The sequence below is a fragment of the Rissa tridactyla genome, chromosome 5, assembly GCF_028500815.1.
Source record: "Rissa tridactyla isolate bRisTri1 chromosome 5, bRisTri1.patW.cur.20221130, whole genome shotgun sequence".
Classification (NCBI taxonomy): domain Eukaryota; kingdom Metazoa; phylum Chordata; class Aves; order Charadriiformes; family Laridae; genus Rissa; species Rissa tridactyla.
In genome coordinates, this window is record NC_071470.1 from 56,383,433 (window position 1) to 56,398,830 (window position 15,398).

General features: G+C 37.2%; 1 protein-coding gene across 5 annotated transcripts in view; it reads left to right on the plus strand.

The window, feature by feature from the left end:
* GSTCD (glutathione S-transferase C-terminal domain containing) overlaps positions 1-15,398 on the plus strand; it is a 69,565-nt gene that overhangs the window by 45,209 nt on the left and 8,958 nt on the right. For all 5 annotated transcript variants that reach the window (XM_054203033.1, XM_054203030.1, XM_054203029.1 and 2 more), the window contains 5 exons: positions 6,595-6,710; positions 6,925-6,969; positions 7,384-7,512; positions 13,224-13,357; positions 15,157-15,187. In XM_054203033.1, coding sequence (XP_054059008.1) covers positions 6,595-6,710; positions 6,925-6,969; positions 7,384-7,512; positions 13,224-13,357; positions 15,157-15,187 — 455 coding nt within the window. The remainder of the gene's footprint in view (positions 1-6,594; positions 6,711-6,924; positions 6,970-7,383; positions 7,513-13,223; positions 13,358-15,156; positions 15,188-15,398) is intronic.

A 15,398-nucleotide genomic window follows, 5' to 3' on the forward strand; every position in this document is an offset into this window, starting at 1 on the left:
CTGTTGACTGAAAGTGCATGCTATACAGAATGCTAGTTTATAGTTTATATAATAGTATATAGTTTCTATGTTTGTGTTGGTTTTTTTTCTCTCTCCCACCCCCCCAAAATGCTAAGGCTGTTATTTCATATGTGTGCACATTAGTAATTTCATGAATGCTGTTAGTTGTCTTTGACTTGCCAGAAACATTCAAGTGCGCAAAGTCCAGTCTTTGCAGAATGGAGTCCGATGCATTCTGAACTGCAGAGCAGCTGTGTATTCTTCGCTGTAATGAGGCTCCGGGCAACAAATATTGGCTTTTGTCAACCCATTTGTTAGTTACAGCCTCCTTAGAGGTTAGTTAAAAAGCAAACTAACGTAAACCAACACAACTTTCCTGAAAATCTGATTATTGTTGTGATGAGGCACAAACAAACAATGAAAATATCCAGTGATCTGATAGGAAAGGGTAAATAGACTCTATGCCAAGACAACTTAATAGCAATTTTCTTCATTTGATAGGGTTGGCTACTTTTAGAAATACATGAAACTGTAGAATTGGTGTATGTACCTTTTACCTCTTTTAAAAAGTAAGCATTTATGTGCACTTTTACCAACGAGTAAAGGCACCTGGAGTGTTTCCAAACCTCATAGTTCCAGAATATATTTTGATAAACATCCACTCGGGGGGGTGGGGGCGGTGTGCCTTCCCCTGAACTGTTCACATAAATGTGGCTGCTGATTACTTCTGTTCATACAAATACACTCTGGGCAGCAGGATGTCTTTCTGTCTGCTTCAGACAGGCATATTATAATCCAAATTATTTTATAAAATGTTAACAGTAAAAATAGGAAAATGAGGTTTTCTTCATGGCAACCTGATCTATAAAACAGTGTTTTCCCTGAATCTTTAGCTCTTACTTTTGTTCTCCAAGAGTGAATGGAGAGAGAGCTTAAAAAGTGGATGAGGTGAGGTGTAGAGAACAGTAATAACAGCACAGTTTATCAGCTAATGTTGCTGGTCTTTATTACTCACTTGCTCTGTTTTGCTTGTGTCTGTGATAAAGTAAGATATTTCATTATACGATTAATGCATTAAAATTCTGACGCAGAAGTAATGAAATATTTATACAATTGGAACTAGATTTTTTTTTTTTAATTTGACACAACTCAGTTACTTTTGAAATTAAACCAGTGGGAATTTCCAGTCCCGATACAGGATGTGGTCAGACTTCTCTCTCAACGGCCCCACTTTCTTTTCTGGGTCCCCCACTTTGAGTTATACCCAAGTGTGAAAACCACAAACACAGCATTTGCTGTATTGAATTTAAGTACTGCTCAAAAAAGATAATCATCTATTTACCTGATCAAAGTTGCCTCCTTCCTTTGTTATGAAAGTGGGGTGAGAGGGAGAGGAGGACTGAGATACGCTTGCCTCTCACATACCTTTTGGGTAAGTTTGCTGTTTGATGCAGTGTGTATTTCAGACTGCGATTCAGCTGGGTCTTTACCATGACATACTTGTAGATGATACTGAGACTGGCTGGCCCATCTCCTGCTACTTCTCTCTCCTCTGGTTTGGTCATGGAATAAGAGTAGGAAACAGAAGTGGCTGAAAGCTAACAGTTCCCTTCTTGGATAGGAGGGGAAGAGAGACAGGTCAGTGCAGTGAAAGGGGGCAGCTGGAAGGTGGCCCCAGGCTGGAGAAGGGGAAGGCAGATGTTCAGCTTTCAGCATGGGCCCACACAGAGTGATTAAAGCAGCTAAAGTCAAAGAAGAATATTGTTCAAGTAACCAAGGTGACCACTGGGCCATAGCAAAGTTGCTGTCCTTGCTAATGGTATTTACTGCAAGATTTGGCAGAGTTCTTTATAAGAAGGTAGTATTATTATTTCTGATTAGTAAGAACATTTCTTTGTAAATAAATGTCAGCTGAGCTGGCATCCTTCATCTGTTTGAATTATGCTTTTTCTAGCAGTTGCATGGGAACCACTGTACAGCTATATTAATCTGACATACTATATTTAAAAAGACATCTATAGTGCAAAACCACAACAACCACCCCCAAAACAAAGAAACAAAGAACCCTCCCATGGCCCAACAGATATCAAAAATAGTGTAGCAGGAGTTAACATCATCAAAGAGAAGGAAATATGAGCTGAATATTAAGAAATAATTAGAATATGCTGAATTATAAGGAACTACAAGGGGGAAAAAACACATTGATTTCAGAAAAATGTGTTCAGCTTAGTATAAAATAATAAAACTATCTCTTTTGGCTTTTGCTTTATAGTCACTGAGTCTTTTTGCTATACTAAGATTAAATCAATATAGCAAAAAATATTCTCTACCTAAATTTCCATGAAAAGCAGACTCACATTATCATTTGAATTACTTAGATAAGGCTTATGGAAAACCTAATAATATTTGTGCTAAAACAATAGAAGTATGCAATTCTGCCATAGAAATATTCCTTCTGGAATAGGACAATGCAGGTATCGTGTGTTATATTTAAGTTTTAGTAGTTGTGTGTTCTGTTGTACTGTGTTGTGACTGTTACGACTTCAAAGTTAAATAGGGTTAAAGTCTTAGAGATGGTATTTTGGTTTTGCTTATTTAAGGAAACTTTAATCCCTTTTCAAGTTTAACTTGAGAAATATGGAAGTATGATTTGAGGAATGAAGGATTATATGAACTTGAACACTGACAAAAGGCAATATAGAAATAAAGGGCTTTTTGCCTCCTGAAAAGTTACATTTCTTTGTGCCAAAATGAAAGACCTCTAAGTGCCACAGAGCTCTGCTTGACAAGGGCTGAATTAACAGTAATGTTAGATTCATGAAGCTAAATAAAATATTTTTGTTGTGACCATTAATTAAAATGAAAATGTTTCTGAGAGTGTATGGCAATCTGTCAGTTGGGTTCTTAGGAAAGGAGCAAAGCATTTTGTGGGGACCTTTTCAGTGTATTGTAGGAAAAGGTTACATTCTTCAAGGTTTTGCCTTGTAGGGCTAAATTTGAAGCTACCTCCTCTCTTATTGTTCTTGAAGACAACAATTAGCATTGTTTACCATCACAGGGCTTGAGAAACGCGAAGTGAGCAGTAGTGGTTTTAGATGCAGAGGTTTTAGTTGAATCTATTGCCTATTTGCTGTAATGAAGGACTACTGTGCCCAGCTGTGCTAACTAACATTCTCTATGGGCTACATCACGGCTCGTTGTGTTTCCGTAATTCTAGCTACTGAGCTCAAAATATGGAAGTAGAACAGACGAAAGACCTATTGATTCAAGCTTGGTTTTCTCCATCTCTCAAGGGAATGTATAGAATCACAGAATGTGTTGGGTTGGAAGGGACCTTTAAAGGTCATGTAGTCCAACCCCCTGCAGTAAGCAGGGACGTCGTCAACTAGTTCAGGTTGCTCAGAGCCTCATCAAGCCTGGCCCTGAATGTCTCCAGGGATGGGGCCTCCACCACCTCTCTGGGCAACCTGTGCCAGTGTTTCACCACCCTCATTGTAAAGAAATTATTATTATTATTATTAATTGTTATTATTATTTGTTATTTATTGTCCGTACAGTAAGGGAAGACGAAACTTTGTTGGTAACCATGAAGAGTTAATTTTTAGGGAGTTTTTAAAGGCTATAGGCTAGTATTTTTTAAAAAGTATTTCTTATTAATTTAATACTCAGGAAGTTGACTAACCAAGTACTAAGTAGTGGATCTCTTGTTGCTGACAAAACCTGTTATCATTTTACTTTTTGATTTTTAATGACTTTAGGATATATTTGCTGACTTTGCACAGTATGAAAATTTGATGGCATTGTTCAGGAGTTGCACTTGATAATAATAAATCCCAGACCTCTTGGGAAAACCTTAGGGTTGGGGAATAAGAGCAGAGAAGTTGGAAAGGGATGTAAGAGCATTTGCATGCATGGATTTTTGTGCTGTTTGTGGCTTGACAGGTGTGGTCTCTCCTTCAGTATTGTGCAGGAAAAAGGCTCAGTTCATTTGTGCTATTGCCTGTTGAGAGACAGGAGTTGGAAACAAAATTGTTTGCCTGGTCCCTCTCATAATTATGACGATTGAAGTTGAAAGCGGATATAAGAGAGTGATACAATAGTTACCAGGGAAAAAAGCATTTACAACAAATCCCATTAAATTAATTGTGGCAGTTACTTAAGCTCAGGAAGCCTTGAATTCTTAGGGTTTTCCACCAAGAGAGCTTGCAGAGAAGCAACCCCTGTTAAAAATGAGTTACAGTATAAATAAAGCCAGCAAAGTTTAGGAGGCAAATTTTGTTGTGTTCAAACCCATTTTGGAGAACAGAGCTGACCTTTTATCCTCACAGTGTATTTCTAACTAAGGGGTTTTGTGTGCTTTGACTGTCTTGAGGAGGTTAAAAAGGCGAGTCCATACCGAATCCTGTCAAACAAAAAACTCTGTGCTTTCATCATGCTTTTGCAAAGCCCGTTTTTCTGTTTTTTAGCTGAACCTGAAATGTTACCCAGTACTGATCAGGAGTTATGTCCCTGCTTCCTTCTTGCTATTTGTGCCTCCTGCTGCTGTCCACTAGTTCTGGACCTGCAATATCACAGGAGGCAGCTTATACCACAGTTAGAAGTGTGCCTGCACTTTATAGAGATAAGCCGAGCTAATTTTAAGCTGGTAGCTTGGGTTTTAGTCAGATAGGAGCTGAATAGGTTTTTGGAAGGCTAGCTTGCCCTAAACGCTGAGCTGTCCGTGTCCAAACTGGGTTGTTTAAAGCAAGCTCAGTTTTACCTCTTAGGGCTGTGTAATCATAGTCAGATGTAGGTATTGTGTGTGGACAGCTTCTAGTGGGCTTCTAAGGAAGCTGTATGTGTTGGGAAGCCTGGACTTGCTTGGCTGCTCATTTGCTTATCAGATGAAAGAATTCAAACGTGACTCAGTTTCTTGCTGCCTCCATAAAAGGGAAAGGAATCTGGTCATTTTTTTGGAGCAACATCTATTTTATTAAGTACTTTATCAGGTAGAATTGAAATAATTGAAACAAAAACAATAAGATGTGTTGATTGATGAAAATAAATCCAAGCAGTAGCCTGTATTATGAAGATAAAAGTCCCTGTGAATTGTGCCCCTCTTGCCACAGCTGTATTTCAGGTGTGTGGGATATAGCAGACAAATATAAATTAGATTTCTTGACTCTTTTTATTTGTTACTTAGGTAACCTCCGTTAGATTAAAGCTATGTGCAGGACAACAGCTACTTTTTAAAACTCAAACAATCCTTTGTGATTGTGTGTGCATGTATGTGCATACACATACATAGACACAGAGGATGTACTTGTGTGGTTTTTAGATATAGGATTTTCTAGGTAGTAATATCACAATACCTGTCTACCTAACAAATTATATGTTTGACCTCACAAGCTGAATTTCTAGCTCAAACACCATGACAGCACTGGATTTTGCACATGCGGGAATGCCTGCATCTCCCATTGGCTTCAGGTGGAACTGTAGGCGTTGAGAATTTGAACATTAGTTTATCAAATGGAAGCATGAAAATTAGAGATGAGCTATGGAGCAGTTCACATAGATATTTGGCATGCAAGGAGTTAGGGTTTCCAAGTATAGTTTTTCATAAAAGGTTTTTCTACACACATGAGAGGGATGATTTCTTAAAATGTATTTGTATTTTTACATGATGTGGTAAAAGTTGCGTATCCACAGTCCTTGTATACATTTTTGTCATTAGAAAGCTTTATTTTCTGGGTCTCTTCTTTGTGTTAACTTTCACAAAGTGTAAAAAATGTTTGATGTGTAACAGTGGTTTTATTTTTATAAAACGTACTATTTTATACTTACAAAGCTGATAAGAAGTGAGGAGGTTGTGTTCCGTCTCTTAATTTCCATTAAGAAATAGTACACATTTTAATATGTCACCATGCAGTTTAGCCACCTAGGAATATTTTTTAAAAACGTCATTACTCTGTTTTTTTAAATGACTGTCAGTGCAATAACTGTGCAGAATGAACTCTGCACTACTTCCTCTGCCTTCTGAAAAGTGAAAAAAGTGAAAAAAACTGAAAGTTTTTCTCTTTTCTTTGCCCTGACAGTATAGAATGTAATGTCTTGAAAAGTGATTTTTTTTTTCTCATGCTACCCAGAGCAATGTTGTTATAATTTTATCTGACAAGTTTGTTGAATTTGATGGATTATTTGTAAAGTTAAATGTTATATACAGTAAAATATAACAAAATATATACAAAGTAATACATTTTCAGAATAGTGATTTAAACAATAAACTGTATAATAAATGCAATTGATGATGATGATAATTGAATTGCTTTTGTAATATCCAGGAAGCTGGATTTGATTACCGTATATTAAGTTTATATGATTCTATTCCGAAGGATACATTAACAGCAACAAGTGGAAAGTGAATTTTTAAATATGCAAAAGTTTTAGGGAAAGCTCTACCAAATACTTGTGAGTTTAGCTCAAAGGGGATTCGATGCCCAAGTGTTCCAGCCAGTTTTTAGTCTCAGCCATAAATTTCATTTGCAATGCTTTGCTGTTACCATCAATGTTGAGAACTGCCGATAACTACTTAAGCATTTTTTCTGTCATCCCCAGGAAAGATGTCTAGAGACCGGGCTCTGAGGAAGCAGCAGCAATTGAATAATTTGGTAGCAGCGGTGACAAAGCTTGCTAAGCCTGGAGATGTGATTGTGGATTTTTGCAGTGGAGGGGTAATGTATATTTTTGTTTCCATGATGCATTTTCTTTCCGCTTTCCTCTTTGCAGTTCTAGGTGGTTGCTGCCACGAAGTAAGGCAAAAGTACAAATGCTGAAATTTTATCTGCTTTCAAAGGTTCTGTCACTGGGTAGGGGTCATGTAATAGGTCAACAACAGGGAACACTGAAAACTGACTCAGATTTTGTTGTTTGTTTTTGTTTTCACAGGGCCATGTTGGAATTGTTCTTGCTCACATGATGCCGTCATGTCAGGTAATTTCTAAATAAAAAGTCCAGACAGTATGAGCTTTTGGTCTGTGATAAGCATCTCAAAAAGATGTGTATGGAGGGAGAATAAATGTGAAGACACAGTTGTCTCAGCAGGGGACTTAGATTTGAAACGTGCAAATTTTTAGCATAATCTCAACTGTGTGCAGTGCTTGCCTGAGTAAATAGAAGTTACAGGAAAATATGAAATATTTGCAAGCTGATTGATAGTGGCAAGTATTAAATACCTTCCATTGTTGTTGGGTTTCCTGCTAATTATTTTTTGGAGATCTCAGGCTCTGCCACAAGTATTTTAGAGGTTTTCTCAACTAAACTACTAAGTTTTGTGCTTGTTGGTAATGTTATACTTTGATTTCTCAATATTATTTTGCCTTACTTTCTGCTATGTATGAAATCTAGGTGGTCCTCATAGAAAATAAGGAGTTGTCTCTGATGCGTGCTAAAGACAGAAGTGATGAACTAGGTTTAAACAACATTTGGTTCATTCAAGCAAATTTGGACTATTTCAATGGCACATTTAACATTGGGGTAAGTGATTATAATTTTTCCACTTCAGAGTTTCAGTGCCTGGTTAATTATTTTTAAAACAACTGAAATATCTGAGAAAAGAAAATTCTGTATGTCCTTACAGACAGGTATTTTTGATGCTATGAGAAGCACCCTTGTTATATTAATCTGTATTAAGTTTGTTTTCTATTTATTATTTGTTGCAAATTGGCATGGCTTGTATATTACATGAATGAAGAAAGAAGTGTCTGCTCCAGTCAAACACAAAAATGCAAGAGCTGCCTGACCACGTTGAAGAAAAAATAGGGTAGATTCTTGGTTTAATCATGTTATTTTAAAGTCATTATTGTATGTACTCTGGAGAAGGTTTTGAAGATGGGAAGAGAAGACTACTGTTGCTCAAATTAAACTTGAGTACAGTACAGTGATATCAGAAATACAGTTAGGTGACAGTAAAAGCATTTTAAGATAAAGCAAACAACTCAAGACTACACAGTGCAAAACTGAGAAGGAACTATCATGACAGAGAGAATGTTATACTAAGGATATGCACGTTGTATTCATTGTGTAAAGTACACTCAAGCTGTATTTATAAAGGCAGAATGATACCTCAATTTTGTGGGGCTTATGCTGAGCACTCCTATTGCAGTCAACAGGTGGTATTCTGACAGTTAACTCTACATGAGCAGACCCAAGCAGGAATCTGAGTTCTGCAGGAGCAAAGTAGGTGATTTGAATACCGATTCAAAGTATCTGTGTTAGACCTTAGAAGGTCTACTAGAAAGTAAATGATATGTGTTCTCCAGAATTGTGTAAGCCTAGTGAAAAGTAAGGCATAAATAGTCTTTTGTAACTCTGTAAAGATTCCTGTCTTTCAGTTTTATATTCTGCTAATAGAATATGAACTTTTGCAGCAAACTCGAAGCTTTCAATGTGAGCCTGACTGTTCTTTAAATCACCCATCCAAGGGCCTGTTTTGGCTGTAGGTTGGGATGTTTAATGCTGAAAGTTTATGGTACGTGAACAGTGGTGTTTAGCTATTTGTTTGGTTTATTTAATAAAGGAAAAAAAATACAGTGCAGGAGAAAGAGGAGAGAATAAATTATTTGAGCCCAGTCCTTCCAAGTGTAAATTTCCAATTCTCTACCTTTATTTTCTGTGCTACATTGTCATACAAATCCCAGTGGATGAACTAAAGATCTATTTCAAAAAATCAGGATCTCATAAATAATTTACTGAATTCTGTGTGTGAAATGTGTAATAGTTTTCCAGTGAAATGAGTCTCCAATTTTGTGATCATAAGAGTTCCTGTCTTCATTTTTTGGGGTCTATTTTTAAGGTTAATACTAAGTTAAATATCTCCATGGAGTTTTTATTTAATAAAAAAGTGTTACATTCTCTCTTTTAAGTTTTGTGACAAGGAAAATATTGAAATATACGTCAGAAAAATTCACTTGGAAATTCTTCATTTCCAGGCCTGTGATTTCAGTTTCTTTGACTCAATTCTGTAGTCTATTCAACAGACAAACCTGGAGCTTTCCCTTTTTGGGACACCTGTATCAATCTCAACTTCATAATTAGTTTGTATCATACTGTGATTCACTCTTCAGGATTAGCTCATTAACTTGGAATTAACTTTGCTGTGCAGCCACATTTAAGATAGGAGCTGGGTGGTTTACTGACCAGTAGCACAAGCGCTTGGTGTGTTTGAAGGTAAATAATGTAAAGTTTATCTGCCTTTGTATCATTATGTCATAAACAAAGGTCTGATACAAAAATGACAATATAATATCATAATACATAGGTATGTACAAAGTTTGGCAATGAATCATTTCTAAACCCATCTTCTGAGGCTTGTAAAGCTATTCACTCATTGTATGAGTTCACCATTTTCAGTAAAACAATACAGTGTAAATATGAGAGTGGACATGATGACAGTAATTTCACTGGTTACAGTACTTGAAATTTTAAGAGGTATAGAAAAATGAACATGACAGAAGTCTTCATTTCTCTCCTTTTGGTATTAGTTTAAAACATGAATGCATTTTAGTTACCTTGATATCAAATCTGCACATTACTTCGCTATTTTCTTACCTGTTATCTGCCAGGAGTTGAAAAGATGGTTAAAAAAAAAGAAAGTATAATAGAATCATAGAATACCAAGTTGGAAGGGACCTCAAGGATCTTCTGGTCCAACCTTTCTGGCAAAAGCACGGTCTAGACAAGATGGCCCAGCACCCTGTCCAGCTGAATTTTAAAGTGTCCAATATTGGGGAATCCACCACTTCCCTGGGGAGATTATTCCAATGGGTGATTATTCTCCTTGCGAAAAATTTTCCTCTTCTGTCCAATTGTAATCTCCCGAGGAGTAACTTGTACCCATTATGCTTTCTTTTCCATGTGATTCCCTGTAAAAAGGGAGTCTCCACCTTCTTTGTAGCCACGCTTTTAAATACTGGAACATGGTGATGAGGTCTCCTCTAAGCCTTCTTTTCCCAAGGCTGAAAAAACATAGTTATCTCAGCCTTTCCTCATATGGCAGGCTTCCCTGTCCTTTGATTGTCTTTGTGTCCCTTCTCTGGACCTTGTCCAGTGACTACTTCCCTTTTGCTCCGCAAAAAAATTCTGCCCTTATGCATTGTTGGGGTAATTGAGATCAAGGTTCTGAAACCTTGTTGGGGCAATCCCAAGCACACATACAGATCAGGTGTAGAATTGAACTGAGAGGAACCCTGAGGAGAAGGACTTGGGGGTGTTGGTTGATGAGCCGGCAATGTGCGCTCACAGCCCAGAAAGCCAGCTGCATCAAAAGAAGTGTGGCCAGCAGGTCGAGGGAGGTGATTCTGCCCCTCTACTCTGCTCTGGTGAGACCCCACCTGGAGTACTGCATCCAGCTCTGGGGCCCCCAACATAAGAAGGACACGGACTTGTTGGAGTGGGTCCAGAGGAGGGCCATGAGGATGATCTGAGGGCTGGAGCACCATCTCTATGAAGACAGGCTGTGAGAGGGTTGGGGTTGTTCTGCCTGGAGAAGAGAAGGCTCCGGGGAGACCTTATATTGGTCTTACAGTAGTTAAAGAGGGGGCCTGCGGGAAAGATGGGGAGGGACTCCTTATCAGGGAGTGTAGCAATAGGACAAGGGGTAATGGTTTTAAACTGAAAGAGGGTAGATGTAGATTAGACATTAGGAAGAAATTTGTTACTGTGAGGGTGGTGAGACACTAGAACAGGTTGCTCAGAGAAGTTGTGGATGCCCCATCCCTGGAAGTGTTCAAGGCTTTGAGCAGCCTGGTCTAGTGGGAGGTGTCCCTGCCCATAGAATCATAGGGTTGGAAGGGACCTCTGGAGATCATCTAGTCCAACCCCCCTGCCAGAGCAGGGTCATCTTAGAGCAGGTTGCACAGGAACGTGTCCAGGCAGGCTTTGAACGTCTCCGGAGAAGGAGACTTCACCACCTCTCTGGGCAGCCTGTTCCAGTGCTCTGCCACCCTCGGGGTAAAGAAGTTCCTCCATGGCAGGGGGCTTGGAACTAGATGATCTCTATGGTCCCCTCCAACCCATTGTATGAAACAATGTGTTGAGTGCCAAACTTACTGGTACCTTGTAATATTTTATGTTGTAGTACAATGTCCAACCACAATAAAGGATGTCAGTCTACAGGTGAAAGCTTCCAGATATTTGCATTTAGTGTTCATTTAGATGCCAACACCCAGAGGAGTCTTTAAGATCTTAGTTGTTTTTAATACTTACATAGTACTCATAGTATCTCAGCTAATTTGTGAGAACAAGTTGAAAAGTTTAAGTTTTGGTTGAGGGAGGAGGATGTTTTTGAGTGTGTTCTTTTCTTTTTAAGATCACTAAGGTGAACCTGAGGTTTCATGAAACATTCTTTTCCCTTCACTTCCTTGCACACTTGCCTGTGTGCATTAGGCTGTTCTGGGGAGTTGTAGCGCCGGAGGAGTGATACAGGGCAGTGGTCTCACCCTGCTTTAGCTCTGTTGCTCTCTGCAGGGACCACTTTGTGTTCCTGTGTCTACAGACATATGGATTTGTGAACCGAATGCATTATCTGCATTAGTCCTCACTTTTTAATTTGTTTCAGATAGTGATTTTAATATATAGGACATCCTGAGAAAGCTTTGTCTTGAGTTTTATTTAGTTAAGTGATTTTTGACTTAACTAAATTGATTCTGAGAAACCCAAAGAAGAAATCAGTTGGTGTAAAAGTTCATATAGGTTCAGCAAAGCTACTGGCTTTACCCACTGCTGTCTTAAGGTCTCTTTTACAAACATGCAAGCAAAGCAGAGGTCTCTGTTTTCTGCTTGGGTAGATGAGGAAGTAACTATAATTATATTCCATGATAATCTAATCGCTCTGATACTAAGAATCTATTTCTGATGTTTAAAGGAGTTTTATTTTTGTTGTTAAATTCAGACGAGCAGAAAACTTTAATTGTGTAATTATGTTCTTAATAATTTTTAATGTTCTGCTTGAGACAAGAATATTTGTTAGCATCTGTATGCAGTTATAGTTCAGTTGATGATTAATGGTATGTTCAGCTGAGCTTACATCAAGCAGTCTGCAAACAAAAAAGTCTTTGTTTTAACCTATATCGGAGAGCAAAGTTTTTATCTTCCAACTGCTATACCTTGAAAAACAGCTTTGAACCCTGAAATCTGAGCTTTGCATTTTTAAACTTTTTTCCTAAATTTACAGTGAGGGAAAAGAAAAAATACAATAAAGTTTTACAAAACTGCACTGCTGCAAAAAATCAAAAACGTGCCTCAAAAAGGTCCTTAATTGAATGAAAACAGAGCAATGTTTATGCACCAGACCTAGCCTTAGAGCAACTGAGTACATGGAAGAAGGCAGAGAAAGTAATGCTTTCATTTCCCTTAGCCCATTTGGTGTCATAGGTATTGAGAGGAGAGGGCTGCTTACCTTTCCTTGCAATATAATGAGTGCAGTGGTAACTTGCCTTTTTGTAGGAGACTGTGAAGAATTGGGTGCAACCTTGTGCATTGCCCAAACACACATCAATGCTGGCAGGTAGCTGTTGTGATTGAATGACATTCTAGTTTTAGCTTAAGAGCCCATCACTAAGAAAAAGAAAAAAAAGAATAAGGAGAAAAAAGGAAAAGGAGGGCAGGTCATATTTGATTCCACCCCCCAACCCCCCTGCATTGTTTATTTTCTAAAATTTTTACTCAATACTTTACAATCAAATGCTCAAAATTTACACGTAAATGTTGTCCTTTAAATGTCACCTTCATGTATATCTGTTACTTCTGTTACTGCTAAGTTGAAATCCAGTTTTGAAATATTTCTTTGTATTTCAAAGTCCTTTTCGCTTGACGAAAACTTTTAACTAATGACCACAATAATTTTCCTTTTAATATTTTTATGGAGTTTTGTTTTTAATTTATTTGGTATCACAATGCAGCACACCTACCCTTTGAGTGCTTTTGGTGAGTGACCCTTGTTCAGTGTTGATGGTTCCCTTTTTAATGGAATGGGCCATACATTTCCCTCAGCGTAGATAGGAAGGAGAGGAAGGAGAAACTGAGGAATTAAGGACCAGACCTTTGGCATAACAACTTTCATGGCAAAAACTTCCTCATATATTTAAGTAACTCAGTCAACCAAAAAAATACTGCAGCAGCACTGCATTTAAAATATTGCTATAAAGAATTTGCTTGTTTCTTTGTTTTTTGTATTTTTAACACCCTAGGTGGCTCTGCATGCATGTGGCGTGGCAACAGACATGGTGATCGAACACTGCATCAAGGCACGGGCAGCCTTTGTCATCTCCCCTTGTTGTTATGGCTTCATTCAGAACACAGTGAAGTTTAAATATCCACGAAGGTAAACTAAAGCTAACAAGATAAGCTTTAAAATAGCAACTTAAAAAAAGGAAGAAAATACTAAAAGAGTATAGAACTAATCAATTGAAGATCATTGCAAGGATTTAGGCTAAATTGGTTCACAGTTATAATGCAGCTGTTTCCTCCTGTTTCTCTTTGCAAACCCATCCTGAAAGGGAGACAGATTGGTAATTCCTGGGTTATTTTTTGTCTGCATTTATCTATTCATAGTTCAGAAGACTTTATACCATCAACATAGTAGATACAGTATGTGGGAATCTATGTAATATGCAGACCTTTTACCTTGAAATCACAAAGTTAATAGAAAACTCATGAAAATTACTGTAAGAAGGGGAATTGACATTTTAATGTTGGAGAAAGATGTAAGCAGTCAGCTTAAAGAAAAGGGTCTGCTTTATACCATAGTTTACTGCTTGTGAAACTCTTCTGATTTATTCTCAAGCAGACAAGCTCTCCTGTATTTCAGGTCATATTTTTAATACTTTTTCAATGGCCTGTGTAGATACTTTGTTGTCTTCAAATCTGCCATGTTGGAGATATATAAATATTTTAGGGTTAAGAATTGTAATGCCTTTGATATATAAATAAAGTGGCAGAAGATAAGAGGCTAACAGCTTTCTGAGGCAGAACTAGATGGGGAAGAGGCCTTTTTTTTTCTTTTTTTTTTTTTTTTTTTTTTTTTTTTACAAAGTTGAGCTTTGCATTTTGGATGTCGAAGATGAATCAGATTTAATTCTATTAGCAATTACAACATTTAACTCTACTACAAAGTACAACACTTGCTAAAATAAGAAACTGAAACATGTTGTCTTAAAAGGAATAAACGAGTGTAAAAACATCTTATGCATCCATGTTAAATATTTTTTCATATTTTTCTATAGTATTGAAGTGTGCTGTCACAGAAGTGTGTGGAGAATAAATATTTAGAATTTGTCAATTTGATAAACTTTGCATTTAACAGTGTATTCATAGTCAATTTGATTCTTCCATCTCTTTATGTGTGTCCCTTTTTGTTTTCTCTTGTAACACAGTACAACAAGTATTCTTAAGGAAGAGGCAATAAAATTCTGTCTTCAAAAGTTAGCAGGCATGTAGCTTTCCTCTGTTGACTTGTTTTAAAATTGACTGCATACTGTTTAACTTTTGACCAGTTAGTTTTTAGGTCATGAAGACTGGAAATGCTCACTATGTTAGAAAACTTTTTGTTGCAGTAGATGCTGCAAGAATGTAAATTATGGTCTTGTGTTTGCTAAAATTATGATTCTAACATTGCAAGCCTGTATAGAAAATTATCAACCCTAGCTCGAGCTACATTTCAGGGTTTGCTTTTTCTTCATTCTTTATTTGATATGATCATAAAACATGATAGCCTGCCCATATCCCCATATTGTCTGTGTTCTATACTCAATTCCATTGTAGAGACACCATTTTGTGAAACAAAAAATATATGCATGTTTAGAGGTTGTGTACATGTAATATCAAGTATTTATGTGACAACGTGGAAATGCCAGTAAGTCTGTGTTAGCATTTATTATGATCTAAAGACAGAATTTTTGTGAATAATACAATTGGGGGAAAAAGAAAAGACAACAGCAAATATGCTTTTCCTTTCCTAGTTAACTGGAACTGTAATGGTTTCTGGGTTTTTTGAATGCCTTTCTGTAGGATACAGATACTGCTGTTTTGTTTAAAATGCGTTCAAGTATGTAATGATTGCTTCTGTTTTCCACCTCTGCTTTTTTAGATGTTAATTGATGTGGTTTATTTTTTTTTTTTCAGTCATCAGTTCAAAGAAATTTTGTCTTACAAGGTATGTAAAAGGGTTGAGGGGAGAGAGGGTTATGTGCAGGTTCTTGGGTTTCACTGTGTCTTCTTATCAAATTAAATATAAGTGGTTATCTTTTAATTGCGAGGAGCAGCATGTGTTACGTGAAATGTTCATCAGTAGTGCAGATGTCATTGTGTTGCTTTCTCTCCACCATCCATTTTTGAAGGCTTTTTTCTTTAATAAAATTAAATAG